The sequence below is a fragment of the Rhinopithecus roxellana genome, chromosome 1 (genome assembly GCF_007565055.1).
Source record: "Rhinopithecus roxellana isolate Shanxi Qingling chromosome 1, ASM756505v1, whole genome shotgun sequence".
Taxonomy (NCBI): Eukaryota; Metazoa; Chordata; class Mammalia; order Primates; family Cercopithecidae; genus Rhinopithecus; species Rhinopithecus roxellana.
Window position 1 is genome coordinate 55,095,129 of NC_044549.1, and position 20,333 is coordinate 55,115,461.

Here is a 20,333-nt window from a genome sequence, read left to right on the forward strand (position 1 = left end):
AATAAGGATTTTCATGAAAAACTAAAGTTACCCTGCTAGGCTAAAGTTTAATTTTAAAGTGAAATTACAGTTAAAAAAAAAAAACATAACCACACCAAACTTTCAGTGAAATCTTGGGTATGCAGAAGTCAGAAAAGAATGAATGAATATGTAACAAGTAAAATTTTAAGATGAACATGTAACAGGTATAAAATTAGCCAAGATTTGAATGGAACACAAAGATGATAAGTTACTTTGTTATAAGTGAGACTGAATATTACTTTTGTTTGGGTTTCTAGGATTGTTACAGTGTTTTCTTTCTTTTTTTTTCTGGCATAGTGACTGGACTACAACAATATTGTTTGTGTTATACATTTTATTTTATTTATTTTTTGTTTTTTTTGAGGACAGGGTCTTACTCTGTCACCCAGGCTGGAGTGCAGTGGCGTGATCTTGGCTCACCGCAACTTCCACCCCCCAGGCTCAAGCCATCCTCCTGCCTCGGCCTCCTGAGTAGCTTGGACCACAGGTGTGCACCACCCTGCCCAGCTAATTTTTTGTATTTTTGGTAGAGACTGGGTTTCATTATGTTGCCCAAGCTAGTCTCGAACTCCTGGGCTCAAGCTTTCCATGTGCCACCCTCCCAAAGTGCTGGAATTACAGATGTGGGCAACCGTGCCCAGCCCCCTGTTATACATATTATAATTAAGTAACTTTAATGACCTCATCTGTCAGTAGTTACCTGTTGAGAACTGTATGATAGCCACATTGTTATTCATTCGACTGTATTGCTCCATTCAGATCAGCTTAGTCATCATGGGTAAGTGGGGACCTTGTGAGTTAGTCTTACTTGCTCTCCCATGTTCAGCCCTTTTGCAACCCAGGAAATAATTTCCCTTTACTGAGTTTTGGGTCTTCTTGCTCTTTTTTTTTTTGACATGGAGTCTTACTCTGTCACCGGGCTGGAGTGCAGTGGTGCTCTTTGCTCACCGCTACCTCCGCTTCCCGGGTTCAAGCAGTTCTCTTGTCTCAGGCTCCCAAGTAGCTGGGACTACTGGCATAAGCCACTACACCCAGCTAATTTTTGTGTTTTTAGTAGAGACAGGGTTTCACCGTGTTTACCAGGCTGTTCTAGAACTCCTGATCTTAGGTGATCCGCCCGCCTCAGCCTCCCAAAGTGTTGGGATTATAGGCAAGGGCACCCGCACCTGGCCTATTTTTTTTTTTGACTGAGTCTTGCTCTGTCTCCCAGGCTGGAGTGCAGTGGCATGATCTCAGCTTACTGCAACCTCTGCCTTCCGGGTTCAAGTAATTCTCCTGCCTCAGCTTCCTGAGTAGCTTAGATTACAGGCATGTGCCACCACGCCTGGCTACTTTTTAAATTTTTTGTGGAAACAGGGTTTCACCATATTGGCCAGGCAGGTCTCGAATTCCTGACCTCAAGGGATCCGCCTGCCTCAGCCTCCCAAAGTACTGGGATTACAGGTGTGAGCCACTGCATCTGGCTCTTTCTTTTTTTTTTAAAGACACTCAAATATGTCAACTTTATTATTTCTCTATACATACCTTTATTTGTACTGAAAATTGTAAAAATAGCACGAAGTTTCATCTGATTGCAGTCCAGATTTTTGAAAGCCAGAAAATCTATTATACTCTAGCTAAACTACCCAATGCTCTCTTTACATTCTTTCCCCACAAGTGAGTTTGCTTCAAATTCTTGATGTTGGGTTTTGTCTCACTGACTTTGGGCTTCTAAAACACATGGGAATACTTTTGTCCTCTTGGTGCTTCTTTGGGTCAAATCAAACAGTAGAGCTGAAGTATACTGAAGTTATTCAGATACGTTCAAACTACGCAGATCCTTTATAAATTATTAGTATCATGGTAGGAAGGAAAAGATACAAGAAGAAAAATACATCCTAGAACTCATTTCAAAATTATCGGTATACAGTCTATCCTAGCATAGGGTAGCTTTTTCAATCTGCTACATAAAATTACTAGCAAGAAAGAAAAGTACAAGAATAAGGGTTATGGCTGATGTGGCTCAGTGTCGTAATTCTGTATTCTAGCATCCTCAGAAGGATCCCATCAATTAGACATGCAGAAACTGCAGCGACATCTGAATGGTCTACTACTTGATTCATTCTGAACTCTCTTAAACCGATTGTTAGTTCTCTTTCAAGCCTAGGAACTCTGCTGAGTAACATGTATCTCAATTTTGCCATCCTTTTCTTTCTACGCAGACAGCAGTGTTCTTACCCCTCTCCTGTAGAGCAAGTCATTTCTGACTTCCCTGAGGATCATTGCTCCTGTATATTGTTGGGGTGAATTTTCTGGTAGATGGTAAGGGAATTCAGTACTAGGGTGTGTAGTCAAGTTACTAAGGTTCTTTGTCAATGTCTCATAGCAGAAGTTTTGAGAGGCCCCCAAATCGTCCTGGGAATTTTCTTCAGTGAGCATTTGTGAAAACTCTGGGACCAAGGTTGGATCAAACTTTTGTGATGTGCCCATCGGTAATCTTGACACAACACTCTTCTTGCTTTTTCTTTAATCATCTTCTAGTTTATCTTCCCTTTGCCGAACTGCTTATTTTACTGCCACTTGGTAACTTTATTTTTGTGTTTGTTCTTTACTGAACATTTATTGAGTGTTTTTTATGGGCCAGATGCTTATGTTCAGGTACGAGGGATACAAGGAGGCCAATGAATAAATAAATCAAGTCTTTGCCATTTTTTGTTTGTTAAGAGATACAGACATATAAACCTATAATTTTTTTTCTTTTTTTTGAGACAGAGTTTCACTCTTGTCACCCAGGCTGGAGTGCAGTGGCACGATCTCTGCTCACTGCAACCCTGGCCTCCCGGGTTCAAGTGATTATCCTGCTTCAGCCTTCGGAGTAGCTGGGATTACAGACATGTGCCAGCATGGCCGGCTAATTTTTGTATTATTAGTAGAGGCTAGGTTTCACCATGTTGGCCAAAGTAGTATAGTTCCGAAGTATTTTGAAATGGAATAGAAATGAGGAAATTTGCCTTTCAACTTTCAGAAATTTCAAGTTTGGAGGAGGTCAGACATAATTAGAGTAACGTGTTTCTACATGTGGGATTTGGTGTGTATGTATATTAAGTGTGTAAGCTCATGGTTATACTTTGCACAGTGGGATGAAGCTGGAGGTCAAAGTTGTCTCCAGTGGCCCAACGATATTGCTTTCAGATGCAATTTCTGGTCCTGAACAGGGTGCAGTGAAAGAAGGGATTGGGCAGTTGCTATTTTTATAGGTTTTTGTGTGGAGAATTATAATGGGTGTCACATAGTTTAGCTGTGTCTTGCGGGAAGGAGTGTGTGGAAGTGTGGTAGAGTGTTGTGTAACAAACAAAAAGTAGGGTAATGATAGAAGGGATTTGAATTATATGTAAGGGTTAGCCTGAGCCTGGTTGTTGAGAGAACTTTTTTGAAGAGGGCACATCCCTGTTTTTTTCCATTCACTGTAGTGAGATTTGTGCAGATATCAAATCATGTAATTACAGATCTATGTTGTTGGTACCTGGAAGACACCTTGACATGGGAAACAGTAGGGGGAGCTCTAGCTTTCCCAAGGCCCTGTTTATGTTGGCCTAGGTTCAGAGTCATCAAGCAGCCTGCTGCTTGGATTATATTCTTTGCTCATAACATTGTGCAGGAGATCAAGTCCACCCAGGGAGGCTAGTGGGACTTGAACAGGCAGTTAAAAAACCTTAAAAGATAAACTTTAAGACATCTATTTAAAATGCACATGGTTAGTTCTAAAAATATACTTGTTTAGATAATTTGCTCAAGATTCTTCTTTTGGGGATATATTGATCAATTTAAAGGAAGGCAGATTTTGGGAATTCATTAGTTGATGAGTCATTGAGCAAAAGCTAGGATATAGAGCTATTTATATTAAAAGGATTAAAATGGGAAAGCTAGCAGAAGTCCGTTAGGGAAACTATTAAGTTGGTGCAAAAGTAATTGCGGTTTTTGCTATTGCTTTCAAAGGCAAAAACTGCAGTTTTTCACTAACCTAAATATGTAATAGTAAAATGGTTGTAGGGTTACTGATTGATTGATTGACTGACAGGGTCTTACTTTGTCACCCAGGCTGGAGTGCAGTGGTACAATTGATCCTAGCTCACTACAGCTTTGAACTCTCTGGCTCAAGTGATCCTCTTACCTCACCCTCCCAAGTAACTGGAACTACAGGCATGTGCCACTACATTTGGTTAATTTTTAAATTTTTTCTAGAGATGGTGTTGTGCTATGTTGTCCAGGCTGGCCCTGAACTCCTGACTTTAAGCAATCTTTTCACCTTGGCCTCTCAAAGTACTAGAATTACAGGAGTGAGACATGCCACCTGACCAATATCATTACTTACAGTAAATTTTTTTTTTTTTTTTTTTTGAGACAGAGTCTCCTTCTGTTGCCCAGTCTGGAGTGCAGTGGTGTAATCTTGACGCACTGCAACCTCTGTCTCTCGGGTTCCGGCAATCCTCCTGCCTCAGTCTCCCGAGTAGCTGGGATTACAGGCACCCACTACCATGTCTGGCAAATTGTTTGTATTTTTAGTAGAGACAAGGTTTCACCATGTTGGCCAGGCTGATCTCGAACTCCTGACCTCAAGTGATCTGCCCACCTCGGCCTCCCAAAGTGCTAGGATTACAGGCGTGAGCCACCGCACCCAGCCCTTATAGCAGTATTTTTCACCTTCATAAAAAAATCAGTCTGGGCATGGTGGCTTACGCCTGTAATCCCAGCACTTTGGGAGGCCCCAGTGGGCGGATTACCTGAGGTCAGGAGTTCAAGACCAGCCTGGCCAACATGGTGAAACCCTGTCTCTACTAAAAAATACAAAAATTAGCTGGACGTGGTGGCAGGTGCCTGTAATCCCAGCCACTCAGATGGCTGAGGCAGGAGAATCGATTGCACCCAGGAGGCGGAGGTTGCAGTGAGCCGAGACTGCGCCATTGCATTCCAGCCTGGGCAACAAGAGTGAAACTCCATCTGAAAAAAAAAAAAAAATCCCTGGTGTTAGGAAAGAAAAGAGAAATGTTAAGGAATCTTAGTCTTTTTGTTTATTTTAAATAATATTAGGTTTTCTTTTGTGGGGGGTTGGTTGTCTCCTTAGAGGACTTTTGTATTTAACAGTTTAACTGAATATTAGGTCAAGAGATTTTGTTAATTTTCTAGGTTATTTTGTGGTAATTTGTGTCCTCATTTTTTAGCACCTAGCATCTCTCCTGCTCCATAACAAATTTGCCACAGAATTTGTTGCGCATGGTGGAGTACAGAAATTACTGGAAATACCTCGTCCTTCTATGGCTGCAACTGGTGTATCTATGTGTTTGTATTACCTATCCTACAATCAGGATGCCATGGAAAGAGTAAGTCTCATCTATACAGGTTTGTGGATATGAGATTTGGTTGGGGACAACCTCTTTAAAAGATCACATTTGTAGAATGACTTTTGGATAAGAAAAAAAAAATAGTTGAATAAATAAATTTTAATGAAAGAAGCAAGGAACGTGAATGTCTAGTCTTTATAAAGCATTCTAAAAATGTAAAATTGTTTAGAAATGATTCTATTTTTTTCTGATTCTACTGGGAAAATGCTGGGTGGATTGGAGTCTGGGAGCTTTATTTAGTTTTTGCCATTTCTATGGCATTGAGATTAGCCTTCAGGTACTTTTCTGATGTCTTAGTGGAGTGACATTTATGAGTTATTGTAAAAACAACAGGCTGGGCACAGTGGCTTACACCTGTAATCTCAGTGCTTTGGGAGGTTGAGGCGGGTGGATCACCTACGGTCAGGAGTTCAAGATCAGCCTGGGTAACATGATGTAACCCTGTCTCTGCTAAAAGTGCAAAAATTAGCCAGGCATGGTGGCAGATGCCTGTAATCCCAGCTACTTGGGAGGCTGAGGCAGGAGAATTGCTTGAACCCAGGAGGCGGAGGTTGCAGTGAGCAGAGACTGCCATTGCACTCCAGCCTAGGCTACAGAACAAGACTCCGTTTAAAAAAAAAAAAAACCACACACAACAGACCTAGTCTCTCACTGATTCATTCACACACAAATTTATATTGTATATAGGGGTGTATGTGTGTGTATATTTTTAGAGACAAGGTCTCGCCCTATTGCTCAAGTGCTCAGCCTGCTAGGTAGCTAGGACTATAGGTTTGTGCCACCATGCCTGGCTACTTTTTATACTTTTTTTTTTTTTTTTTTTTTGACAGAATCTTGCTCTGTTGCCCAGGTTGGAGTGCAGTGGTGCCATCTTGGCTCACTGCAGTTTCCAACTCCCAGGTTCAAGCAATTCTCCTGTCTCAGCCTCTGGAATAGCTGGGATTACAGGCGCCCACCACTGTGCCTGGCTAATTTTTGTGTTTGTAGTAAAGACAGCGTTTCACCATGTTGGCCAGGCTGGTCTCGAACTCCTGACCTTGTGATCCCTGCGCCTTGGCCTCCCAAAGTGAGTGCTGGGATTACAGGCATGAGCCACCACGTCTGGCCTTTTTTTTTTTTTTTTGAGACGGAGTCTGGCTCTGTGGCCCAGGCTGGAGTGCAGTGACCGGATCTCAGCTCACTGCAAGCTCCGCCTCCCAGGTTCACACCATTCTCCTGCCTCAGCCTCCCGAGTAGCTGGGACTACAGGCGCCCACCACCTCGCCTGGCTAGTTTTTTGTATTTTTTAGTTGAGACGGGGTTTCACCGTGTTAGCCAGGATGGTCTCGATCTCCTGACCTCGTGATCCACCCGTCTCGGCCTCCCAAAATGCTGGGATTACAGGCTTGAGCCACTGCGCCCGGCCCTTTTTTTTTTTTTTAATGATAGTTTCTCGCTCTGTTGTCCAGGCTGTAGGCTGTAGTGCAGTGGTGTGATCACAGCCTGCTGTAGCCTTGACCTCCCGGGCTCAAGCCATCCTCCCTCTTCAGCCTCCCAAGTAGCTGGGACCATAGATGTGCACCACCACACCCGGATAATTTTTCTACTTTTTTTTTTTTTTTCTACTTTTTGTAGAGATTGGGTTTCACTATGTTGCCCAGGCTGGTCCCGAACGCCTGGACTCAAGTACTCCTCCCACCGTGGCCTCCCAAAGTGCTGAGATTACAGGCATGAGCTACCACACTCAGCTGATGCTTCTTTTATATTAACAAATAGTTTGTTATGGAGATAATAAACCATCCCAACTGTTATTAGGGCTGCAGAGAGGTTTTCTGTTTGGTTCTAGTGTTCTTCTAGTTAAGACTCTTTCATATATAATAAATTTTTTTTTTTTTTTTTTTTTGAGATGGAGTCTTGCTCTGTTGCCCAGACTAGAGTGCAGTGACAGGATCTCAGCTCACTGCAACCTCTGTCCCTTTGGTTTAAGTGATTCTTCTGCCTCAGCCTCCTGAATAGCTGGGATCACAGGCACGTGCCACCATGGCTAATTTTTTTTTTTTTAGTAAGTGACAGGGTTTTACCATGTTGGCTAGGCTGGTCCTGAACTCCTGACCTCAAGTGATCCACCCACCTCAGCCTCCCAAAGTACTGGGATTACAGGCTTGAGCCACCATGCCTGGCCTTGTGATTTTTTTAAAAGTATAAATGGGTTATACATATGTATGTGGTTTTTCATTTTTGTTTTTGTTTTTGTTTTGAGGCAGGGTCTGACTCTGTCGCCTGTGCTGGAGTCCAGTGGCATGATCTTGGCTCACTGCAGCCTCTGCCTCCTGGGTTCAAACCATCCTTGCAAGTAGCTGGGACAACAAGGGAACACCACCACACCTGGTTAATTTTTGCATGTTTTGTAGAGGCAGGGTTTTGCCATTTTGCCCAGGCTGTGGGTTGTACATTTGAAAAGTGATGGGCTCCTGGGATCCCCTAGGAAAGCAAAGCTCTTGTTAGTTCTATTCCTGGAACATTTTTCTAATATTCTTATTTGGGGGTGTGTCTTTTCTGGTAGAGTGAAATGGGTAATTTCTTCTTGAGCTATGACATTATCTTTGCTTATTAATAATATCAGTTTTAATTTGTTTTTCTTTTGGTGTTTATACAAGATAAGTAGTCTTTTGGGAGTAATAAACTAATCTGTGTGTGTACATACAAAATTACGGCTAAGATAGAGAAAAAAATATCAAGGAAACCTGGGGATGCTTTACAATTTCATTTTGTGACCCATAGTAGACATCAAAATGTGTGTGAATTAACCAGAGAATGAATACCAAACTCGTAGACTTAGGATCAGAAATCTGAGCCACTTTTATCACACTGGAGAAGTTCTTTACCTCTTCCTCTTCTTTTAAGTGAGAATCCTAATGCCTGTATAATGGAGCCCTTGTGAGCGGTAAATGATGTAAATATTTGTTGGAACTCAAAGTATAGGTTGTATTTAAATATTTATCTAAAATTAGGTCGTTTTCAGGTTTAGAATGGATTGTGTTCTAAAATTGCCTTTGTGTTATAACCTAAACTTTGTACTAAGAGGGAAGTGGTCATTGTATTCTGTAGATATCTATACTGGTGAATTTTTCATCCTGTTCAAGGGCTCCTTTGCCCACAATTTAAAAGCATTGTTTTATTTGTATTTTTTTGCAGGTTTGCATGCATCCCCACAATGTTCTGTCTGATGTGGTGAACTATACCCTGTGGTTAATGGAGTGTTCTCATGCTTCAGGATGCTGCCATGCTACCATGTTTTTTTCAATTTGCTTCTCATTTCGGGCCGTCTTGGAGCTCTTTGACCGCTATGATGGTCTTCGTCGTCTGGTGAACTTGGTGAGATTCTTTCAGTGCTTTTCTCACTAGGATTAAGGGTCCTGGTTGTCTTGGCTGCCCTTTAATAGCACACCGTTGAAGAAAGGAAGCTTTTGGTTAGAGGAGTTTTGCTGCCATTCTTTTTGTGAGGTTTTTTTTTTTGTTTTTTTGTTTTTTTGTTTTTTCCTTCCTTCACAAATTTCTCTTTTTCTTTAGTAATTTGAGGACACTGTGCCATTGTAGACTTGCCTTGGATATAGTAATCTTATCACGGGGATTGGCAGTTGATGATCTTGATCTTTCTAAAAGCAATAGTTTTATGCCTGTATATTTTTTGCTGTGATTAAAAGCTTGTTCATTTTTCGGTATGGGTTTAATGTTTTGTTTTCATATAGCTACTGTTACCATGTTATATACATAGATATACATAAATATGCTTTGATATTTGTCAGTATTGTTAAGCATAAAAGTTTACTGATACATAAGCAGAATGTGTGTGGGAAATAAAAAAAGTTTACTAAAATATTTTCCCATTTTTTAATCTTTTTACCTAACTCTTGCCTTTTCCCCTCTTTTACCCCAATATTTTGTATCTTAATAGATCAGTACTTTGGAGATTCTAAATTTGGAAGATCAGGGTGCACTTCTGAGTGATGATGAAATATTTGCTAGCCGCCAAACTGGGAAACATACGTGCATGGCCTTGCGCAAATACTTTGAGGCTCACCTGGCCATTAAATTGGAACAAGTGAAGCAGTCACTTCAGAGGACTGAGGGTGGCATTCTTGTCCACCCGCAGCCCCCGTACAAGGTGAGAGGACCTTGCCTTGAAAGGGAAAGTTCTGTTAGCCCTCTCTGTAGCATCTCAGTCCTGAAACTCACATTCAGATCAGCGGACTCTGTGTTATGCCCATTGTTGGAGTATACTTCCCTGTTTGAAGGCAGAACCAATTGAAAAATGGATGTAATAGGTGAATTTCAGGGAATTATTTTGCTTCCTATTGTAAGTTGCTGGGATTCTAGAACTAAAAGATTAACTGAAGTGTGTATAAAAAAGCTTTCTTTTTTTCTTTTTGAGATAGTCTCCCTCTGTCGCCCAGGGTGGTGTGCAGTGATGTGACCACAGCTCATTGCAACATTAACCTCCCAGGCTCAGGTGATCCTCCCACCTCACCCTCCTGAGTAGTTGGGGGACTAGAGGCACATACCATCATACCCAGCTAATTTTTAAAGTTTTTGTGGAGATGGGGGTCCAACTATGTTGTCCTGGCTGGTCTTGAACTCCTGGGCTCAAAGAGGCCTCCCACCTCGACCTCCCAAAGTGCTAGAATTATAGGTGTAAGCCACTGTACCTGGCAAAGAACTTTTTTGTATGAAAAGTACTAGATGATTTGCCTTCTGTGCAGAATTTCTTTTCTGAAAATGTGTTTATAACTCCACTTCTCATCATTGTGGAGTTTGATATGTTTTGGGATACAGATGAGTAGCTGCATGTTTTTTAAAAAATCACCAACTGATTTCTTGAGGCCAGTAGTTTGAGACCAGCCTGGGCAACAATAGTGAGACCCTGTCTTTACAAAAATTTTAAAAATTGGCTGGGCCCTGTGGTGTGCATCTGTAGTTCTAGCTACTTGGGGGCAGAGGTGGGAGGATCATTTGAACCCAGGAGTTCAAGACTGCAGTGAGCTATGATCATACCACTATACTCCGGTCTGGGCACAGACTGTCTCAAAAAAAAAAAAAAAAAAGACATGGTGGTGCATGAGTAGCCTCAGCTACTCTGGAGGCTGAGGTGGAAGAATCAGAGTGAAACCCAGTCTCAAGAAAAAAAAGTCACAAATTGAAAAGAAATCAGTCACATGATGCTTCTTTCTCTTGAGCTATAACTTATATGCACAAAGGAAACTTGTTACCTTTTTGGACAAATCATATTGTGAGTCTAGTTATAAATAAGATAAAAGATTAAGCAATATATGGTCATGATTTCACATATGGGCTTTTGACTCAAGAATTGTGGAATTTGAAAGGTATTATTATTTACTTTTTAATTAAAACCTTGGCCAAGCATGGTGGCTCATGCCTGTAATTCCAGCACTTCAGGAGGCTGAGGTGGGAGGATCGCTTGAGTCTAGGAGTTCAGGGCTGCAGTGAGCTATGATCGTGCCACTGCACTCCAGCATGGGCAACAAAATGAGACCCTGTCTCTATGAAAGATAAAATAATTAGCTGGGTGTGGTGGCATGTGCCTATGGTTCTAGCTACTTGGGATGCTGAGACAGGAGGATAGCTTGAGCCTGGGAGATTGAGGCTACAGTGAGCCGTGATCAAGCCACTGCCCTCCAGCCTGGGTGGCAAAGTGAGACCCTGTCTTGAAATAAATAAATAAGATAAAATAAAATATCTTGGCCAGTGAGCTGCGCTCAAGAAGGTAGTAGGCAGATGTGGAGTTATATATAATAATAATACTGTATATCTCTCCTTATAGGCATGCTCATATACTCATGAACAGATTGTGGAAATGATGGAATTTTTGATAGAATATGGCCCAGCACAGCTATATTGGGAACCAGCTGAAGTCTTCCTCAAACTTTCTTGTGTGCAACTCTTGTTGCAGCTGATTTCTATTGCCTGCAATTGGAAGACCTATTATGCAAGGTGGGACCAGAGCGAGATTTCAAATGAAGTTTGATGTATCTTTTTACTAAAGTTGATGTTGGTTTGCGCATGGTATATGCTTAACAAAATTTGTTGAATTGAATTTAAATTTTGGACTTGAAACTGAGAAATTAGATTAGGCATGAAAATATGATTTTTAATTTACAGCACACTTGTTCATATGTATGGTCTTGGTGATTGTAAATATTATATAATAGGCAAGGATCAGCGTCTGTACTGTCAGAGAAGGTACATGATTTACATGGCCACAGCTGCAGAGCTGGGGTTAAAGTCTTGTCTTGAGGCTAGAGTCCAGGATTCTTTAGTACTTAGACTTTAAGTGTCTTGCTAGTACTTGACAACCATATATAATGTTTATATTATGTTCATATAAAATTGTCCTTTTACTCTTGAAATTCAGCACACTGTTAGGATTTTCACAAAGTAGTTGAAGGCAGAGCAGGACAAGGCCCAGAAAAGGGTGGCTGATGTAATCAGGAAATTGGGTAGGTTCTATTTGAAGATGATATAAAAAGAAATAAAACTCTTTTGAAAAAGATGGGATCTTAAGAGAAGATAGTAAAAAAGTTTACAGAGTGCTTGACCTTCTTTTCCTATTTAATCACAGCCATAAAGATAAGAGGAGCTTATTTAGGGGAATATAGTATGTTAAGTCCCAGTGTTTAAATATAGTGAGGTACTCTTGGAGCAGGTGTAATTAAACTTTTTGGGTTCAGGATACCTTTACCATATTAATAATTACTGAGAACTCTAAAAGGCTTTTGTTTTTGTGATGTATTTATCAGTGTTTACTGTATTAGAAATTAAAACAAAAATGTAAAAATATTTATGCATTAAAAAAATGTGGGCCAGGCACAATGGCTCATGCTTGTACTCTCAGCACCTTGGAAAGATGAGGTGGGCAGATCACTTGAGGTCCAGAGTTTGAGACCAGCCTAGGCAACATGGTGAAACCCCATCTCTACTAAAAATAGAAAAATTATCCGGGCGTGGCATTACACACCTGTAATCCCAGCTACCTGGGAGGCTGAGGCAGGAGAATCGATTGAACCTGGGAGACAGAGGTTGCAGTGAGCTGAGATCATGCCATTGTACTACAGCCTAGGCAACAGAGCAAGTCTTCCTCTCAAAAAAAAAAAAAAAAAGTGAACCCATTGCATGTTTGCATTATTCATGAAAAATTTCCAAAATAAAACCAGATAATTTTAGCAAGTTTGAAAAAATGTCTGGCCTAATATCTCATATCTGCTTCTGTATTCAGTTTTTGTGATATCACATAATCTCTGGAAGACTCTCTTACTATGCAATGAGAGAATGAGAGTGCAAAAGGAAAGTAACATCGTATTATTATGAAAATAACTTTGACTTCACAGGACCTTCTGAAAGGGTTGCAGACTTCTCGAGGTCTCCAGACTATACTTTGAGAAGTGCTGTTTTAGAATATTGGAAAAGTAGGTTATTATATTTATTTGGAGAATTGTTTAAAAAGTGATGACAGACCAGGCATGGTGGTTCATACCTGCAATCCCAGCACTTAGGGAGGCTGAGGCAGAGTTCGATGCTTGAGATCAGGAGTTGGAGACCAGCCTGGGTAATATGGTGAAACCCCGTCTCTATGAAAAATAAAAAAAAATTAGCATGGTGTGTTGCCGCATGCCAGTAGTCCCAGCTACTAGGGAGGCTGAGGTTGGGAGGATTGCTCGAGCCCAGGAGGTGAAGGGTGCAGTGAGCCAAGATTGTGCCACTGCACTGTAGCCTGGGCAACAGAGCGAGACTCTGTCTCCAAAAAAAAGATTATGACAGCTCACAAGATAACTAGAAAGGGTATAAATACATTTTTTAAACTGGTACATATGTATTTCTTTTTTTTTTGTTGGTTTTGGAGACAGAGTCTTGCTCTGTTGCCTAGGCTGGAGTGCAGTGGCACGATCTCAGCTCACTCCAACCTCCACCTCCCACGTTCAAGTGATTCTCATGCCTCTGAAGTAGCTGGGATTACAGGTGCACACCACCAAGCCCAGCTAATTTTTGTATTTTTTAGTAGAGATGGGGTTTTGCCATGTTGGCTAGCTGGTCTCCAACTCCTGGCCTTGAGTGATCTGCCTGCCTTAGCCTCTCACAGTGCTGGGATTATAGGCATGAAACGCTGTCCGGCCTGTATTTGGATTATTGAAAAAATAGTCCTTGATTTTACAAGTTTATTTTTAGAAATAAAATTAGTAAATGTTTTTGCTTTAGAATATGCGAATCTTTTAAAGAGAAAATTGCTTAGCATTCATTACGTAATATTTGTAAGTACACATAATTGATATTATACTTTTTAATTAAATTCATCTTTTTTATGAATGTTTTCAAAACATAGAAAGGCACAGAGAATAGTATAACAACTGCTCCATCATTAACCAGGATTGGCATGTTGTTGTATTTGCTTTCCCCTCAGTTCTTTTTCTGCCTCCCCAGAGTCACCCATCTTCTGAATTTGAACCATATTCTCCCCACTCATGTTTTTATACTATATACATCTGTGCTGTGTTCATAAATAATAATATAGTACTGCTTTGCATGTTTTTAAATTGTATTTTCCTAAGTTCATCTTTTGCAGCTTGCTGTTTTTACACTTATATTCTTGAGATTTATATATGTTAATATTTATTTAAAACGCTGTATTTCTATACTGCAGTTTATTCTGCCATTGATGGCTAATTTAGTGTTTTTGTTTTTGTTTTTTTTCCTGTTAAATAAATGGTATCATGAACCACCTTTTGGAGGCTCTCTTGAGGATATGATGTAGAGTATCTGGTTTTGTAGGGTATCTGTGTTCTTACCTTTGTTGGATATTGCCAAATTGCTTCTAAAAACGTTCATGCCATTGTCATTCCCCACCAGCAATATATAGGAGCTTTCATTTCTCTACTTTTTTTTCTTTTTTTTTCAAGACGGAGTCTTGCTCTGTCACCCAGGCTGGAGTGCAGTAGTGGTGTGATCTTGGCTCATTGCAACTTCCGCCTCCTGGGTTCGAACCATTCTCCTGCTTCAGCCTCCCGAGTAACTGGGACTGCAGGCGCCCACTACCACGCCCAGCTAATTTTTGTGTTTTTAGTAGAGATGGGGTTTCACCGTATTGGCCAGGCTGGTCTCAAACTCCTGACCTCGTGATCCACCCGCCCTGGCCTCCCAAAGTGTTGGGATTACAGGCGTGAGCCACCGCACCCAGCCAGTTTTTTTTTTTAACTACAAAAGACATCCAACATTTCTCTACTTTCTTGCCAGTACTTGGTATTGTCTGATTTTTAATTTTATATCTTAACATTTTTTATTTTTGTATCATTAATGTTGTATTTTGAACCCTTTCCCTCATTCTTTAGAGTTCTTTGAAAATGATTGTCATTGACTGTAGTTTATGAGTGTACTGTAACACATATGTTGCTCTTGTCTATGTGAGTTTTCTCATTCTTTTGCTATTTTAATGTGGCTAATGAACATCTTAATACATAAATTCTTCTGATTATTTCTTTCTTTTTTTTTTTTTTGAGACTGAGTCTCACTGTGTTGCCAAAGCTGGAGTGCAGCAGTGTGATCTTGGCTCACTGCAGCCTCTGCCTCCTGGGTTCAAGCAGTTCTCCGTGCCTCAGTCTCCCGAGTAGCTGGGATTACAGATGCCCACCACCACGCCTGGCTGGTTTTTGTATTTTTTAGTAGAGATGGGGTTTCAACATGTTGGCCAGGCTGGTCTTGAATTCCTGACCTCAGGTGATCTGCCTGCCTCAGCCTCCCACAGTGTTGGGATTACTGGCATGAACCACTGCACCCGGCCTGAATCTTTTTTCTTTTCTTTTTTTTTTTTGGAGACAGAGTCTCTCTCTGTGGCCCAGGCTGGAGTGCAGTGGCTCAATCTCAGCTCGTGGCAACTTCCGCCTCCTGGGTTTAAGCAATTCTCCTGCCTCAACCTCCCGTGTAGCTGGGACTACAGGTGCCCACCACCAAGCCTGGCTAATTTTTTTTTTTTTTGTAGTTTAGTAGAGACAGGGTTTCACCATGTTGCCCATGCTAGTCTTGAACTCCTGAACTCAGGCAGTCTACCCGCCTCAGCCTCCCAAAGTGCTAGGATTACAGGCATGAGCCACCATGCCCGGCCCCGGCCCGATTGTTTCTTTAGGACAGATTGTTAGAGGTGAAATTTCTAGGACAGGGTTTATGAACATTTTAAGAATCTTGTTTCATATTTCCAGATTACTTTCTTTTTTTTTTTATTTTTTTATTTTTCTTTTTTTGTTTTTCGAGACAGGCTCTCACTCTGTTGCCAAGGCTGGAGTGCAGTGGTGTAATCATGGCTCACCACAGCCTCAACTTCCTGGGCATAGGTGATCCTCCTACCTCAGCCTTCTGAGAAGCTGGGTCTACAGGCAGGTGCCACCACATCCGGCTAACATCATTTATATATATAATATATATATAATATATAATATAATATAATATATAATATATATAATATATAATATATAATATATAATATATAATATATAATATATATAATATATAATATATATATAATATATATAATATATAATATATATATAATATATATAATATATAATATATATATAATATATATATATATAAAATATATATTTTTTGAGACAGAGTCTTGCTCTCTCCCAGGCTGGAGTCCAGTGGTGCGATTTCGGCTCACTGCAAGCTCCGCCTCCCGGGTTCACGCCATTCTTCTGCTTCAGCCTCCCAGGTAGCTGGGACTAAAGGCACCCGCCACCATGCCCGGCTAATTTTTTGTATTTTTATTAGAGACATGGTTTCACTGTGTTAGGATGGTCTTGATCTCCTGACCTCGTGATCTGCCCACCTCGGCCTCCCAAAGTGCTGGGATTACAGGCGTGAGACACCGCGCCTGGCCTGTATTTTTTTTAATAGAAAAATATAAAACCATGTTGCCCAGTCTGGTCTCAAACTCCTGGGTTCAAGTGATCCTCCCATCTTGGCCTCCTAAAGTGTTGGGACTATAGGCATGAGCCACCGAGCCTGGCCTCCAGATAACTTTCCGGAAAGAGTGTGCTAATTTCTACTCTCACTAAAAGTTTGAGAGTGTGTGTCTCTATATATTTTCACTAGAATGAAAGGATTCAGGATTATTCTGTGTGTTTTTTTTTTATTGTAGAAGTTTGATAGGTAAAAATTCCACTGCTATATTTTTTGAAAGTAATGTCATTGTGACTATAAAATCCTCTCTTGTTGTGATAGCTTGAGATAGAGCCACACTGGTAGCGGTTCTGATTTATTGTCTCTCTGTGTGTGTGTGTCTGTTTGTGTTTCTCTATCTCTGTCTCTCTTGGTTCTTGTGGCTATATTCTAATTTCCCTTTGACTAATTCTTCTTCCTGTCCAGGAATGACACTGTGCGCTTTGCTTTGGATGTCCTGGCTATTCTAACTGTGGTCCCTAAAATCCAGCTCCAGTTGGCAGAATCGGTGGACGTGTTGGATGAGGCTGGATCTACAGTCTCTACTGTAGGTAGGTTGTACTTTTCCATTTTTGTTGTTTCTTGGTCTGGGTTTGTTTTTTCTTTGCCACTCTGGTCGTGGTTACCTACCTGACCTAATTTTGGATTTTAGAACAAAAGTAGTAGAGGGGGGCTCCTTGTCTGTGCTTTATAAGGAGTACCATTCAGCAGATCAGAAGCTAATTAAAAAAAAAAAAAAAAAAAAGAAAACAAAAATACAAACGTAGTACCAGATAATTTGATTTAAGGGGGTCATGCTAGTAAACTCAGGTTCTGGCATTTCTGCTATAATGGTACATTATAGCTTTCCTGAAAAGCTCACACTCTGAAGAGTCTTGCACTAAAAATAAAGTTAATGGGAAAAATAGGTTGAGGCAGATAGTAAAAAACTTAAGCATCACAGCTTTCCAGGAGTTAAAGGGAAAAAAAAAAACAAAGTAAGCAATTTTGTAACCTGAGTCAGTAATTGGCAGGTAGCTCAAAATGGGTAGAACCCATCATACATATATAAAAAAAGGAAAATACACTTTGATAAGATACATTATTAAGAGCAAGGGTGATCAGGGCACTGCTGGGGTGAGCATGGGAAGTTGTGTGACAGGACAAGATGCAGGAAAGGACTAAGACACAGGCACTTGTTTTTAATTTTCTTAAAATAGAGTAGAAAGGGTTCAGCTTCCACAGTAGCAGCCCAACTGAGGGCTTTCTCCATTCCTAAGGTTTTTTTTTTTTTTTTTTTTGAGACGGAGTCTTGCTCTGTCGCCCAGGCTGGAGTGCAGTGGCCGGATCTCAGCTCACTGCAGGCTCCGCCTCCCGGGTTTACGCCATTCTCTTGCCTCATCCTCCCGAGTAGCTGGGACTACAGGCGCCCGCCACCTCGCCCGGCTAGTTTTTTTGTATTTTTTAGTAGAGACAGGGTTTCACCGTGTTAGCCAGGATGGTGTTGATCTCCTGACCTCGTGATCCGCCCGTCTCGGCCTCCCAAAGTGCTGGGATTACAGGCTTGAGCCACCGCGCCCGGCCCATTCCTAAGGTTTTAATGTATTAAAATTAATAAATCAGAAAAGGCCGAGCGCTTGTAATCCCAGCACTTTGGGAGGCTGAGGCGGGTGGATAACCTGAGGTCACGAGTTCCAGACCAGCCTGGCCAACATGGTGAAACCCCATCTCTACTAAAAATACAAAAATTAGCTGGGCGTGGTGGCGGGCGTCTGTAATCCCAGCTCCTCAGGAGGCCGAGGCAGGAGAATCACTTGAACTGGGAGGCGGAGGTTGCAGTGAGCCAAGATCGTGCCGCTGCACTCCAGCTTGAGTGACAGAGCAAGACTCTGCCTCAAAAAAATAAAACCAGAAAAAATTACACACGAGCCTTGATGACTTTTCCATAATTATGACATAATTTCCCTATTTAATAACCGCATATGAGATCATAAAAATACATTGTAGTAGAACTGATTGTACTTTATACAAACAATTCCTTGCAGTTTTTACAAAAATAATGTAGTTTTTTAAAGTAAAACAAAGTGAGTGAAACACCAAATTTTGACTCGAACAACTATTGAAATTGGTCATTAGTTTTATGATGAATAATACATAATTTTTTTTTTTCCCATTAGGTATCAGCATTATTTTGGGAGTGGCTGAGGGTGAGTTCTTCATCCATGATGCTGAAATTCAGAAGTCAGCACTTCAGATTATCATCAATTGTGTGTGTGGCCCAGATAACCGAATATCCAGTATTGGTAAATTTATCTCTGGTACTCCTCGGAGAAAGCTGCCTCAGAACCCCAAAAGCAGTGAGCACACCCTGGCCAAGATGTGGAATGTGGTTCAGTCCAACAACGGCATCAAGGTGCTCCTGTCCTTACTGTCCATTAAGATGCCCATCACAGATGCAGACCAGATCCGGGCCCTGGCCTGCAAGGCCCTGGTGGGCCTGTCTCGCAGTAGCACTGTCCGGCAGATCATCAGTAAACTGCCCCTTTTCAGCAGCTGCCAGATCCAGCAGCTGATGAAGGAGCCTGTGCTGCAGGACAAGCGCAGTGACCATGTCAAGTTCTGCAAGTATGCTGCTGAACTCATTGAACGGGTGTCAGGAAAACCACTTCTCATTGGCACTGATGTTTCCCTAGCACGACTGCAGAAAGCAGATGTTGTTGCCCAGTCAAGGATCTCCTTCCCTGAGAAAGAGCTGCTTTTGTTGATACGAAACCATCTTATTTCTAAAGGGCTTGGAGAAACAGCAACCGTGCTGACAAAAGAGGCCGACCTGCCCATGACTGCTGCCTCCCATTCTTCTGCCTTTACCCCAGTCACTGCTGCTGCTTCTCCTGTCTCTCTACCCCGAACCCCTCGTATTGCTAATGGCATTGCAACTCGACTGGGCAGCCATGCTGCCGTGGGTGCCTCTGCCCCTTCTGCCCCCACTGCCCATCCTCAGCCACGGCCTCCCCAGGGTCCACTAGCTCTGCCTGGCCCATCTTATGCTGGCAACTCCCCTTTGATTGGTAGGATCAGTTTTATCAGAGAGAGGCCGTCACCCTGTAATGGCAGGAAAATCAGAGTGTTGCGGCAGAAGTCGGACCATGGCGCCTACAGCCAAAGCCCAGCCATAAAAAAGCAGCTGGACAGACATCTTCCTTCCCCACCTACGCTGGACAGTATAATCACAGAGTATCTTAGAGAACAACATGCTCGCTGCAAGAATCCAGTTGCCACTTGCCCACCTTTCTCCCTCTTTACTCCTCACCAATGTCCTGAGCCAAAACAGAGGCGGCAAGCGCCAATAAACTTTACCTCAAGGCTAAACCGCAGGGCATCATTTCCAAAGTATGGAGGGGTGGATGGCGGATGCTTTGATAGGCACCTTATCTTTAGCAGGTAAGAAGAGGCCCCTTCTTGCTCTCTGGGAATTGGAACGATTCTTTTATTTAAATCAAACTGGGCAGTATCAGCATAGTTGGCCTGAAATACCACTGATTGTCACTTGGTGTAATACTTGAACAATGTAATTGTATCACCTTTTGTCAACCATGGGCTCCTTGTGTGATTGTTGGCAGTATATTGATATAATCCTTTGTGTTCTCATCTCAACTAGTATGTGTTCTAGAACCCACACCCCCTCATTACTGTCCATAAGGAGGCTCCCAAACTTGTGCTGTTGCAAGTTGCTTCCTGTTCTGATTCTTGACAAATCTTACCTAAAGGTTACGGGATCACAGGTTTTAAACATGGGAATTTTTTTGTTGTTGTTTTTTTGAGATGGAGTCTCTCTATCGCCTCGGCTGGAGTACAGTGATGCAATCTTGGCTCATTGCAACCTCTGCCTCCCAGATTCAAGTGATGCTCCTGCTTCAGCCTCCTGAGTAGCTGGGATTACAGGCAGGCGCCACCACATCTAGCTAATTTTTGCAT

General features: G+C 41.7%; 1 protein-coding gene across 2 annotated transcripts in view; it reads left to right on the forward strand.

The window, feature by feature from the left end:
• Nucleotides 1–20,333, forward strand: part of DCAF1 (DDB1 and CUL4 associated factor 1) — a 114,288-nt gene that overhangs the window by 68,114 nt on the left and 25,841 nt on the right. For both annotated transcript variants that reach the window (XM_030934608.1, XM_030934643.1), the window contains 6 exons: nt 5,220–5,378; nt 8,574–8,753; nt 9,334–9,543; nt 11,218–11,387; nt 16,806–16,930; nt 18,536–19,799. In XM_030934608.1, the coding sequence (XP_030790468.1) occupies nt 5,220–5,378; nt 8,574–8,753; nt 9,334–9,543; nt 11,218–11,387; nt 16,806–16,930; nt 18,536–19,799 (2,108 nt within the window). The remainder of the gene's footprint in view (nt 1–5,219; nt 5,379–8,573; nt 8,754–9,333; nt 9,544–11,217; nt 11,388–16,805; nt 16,931–18,535; nt 19,800–20,333) is intronic.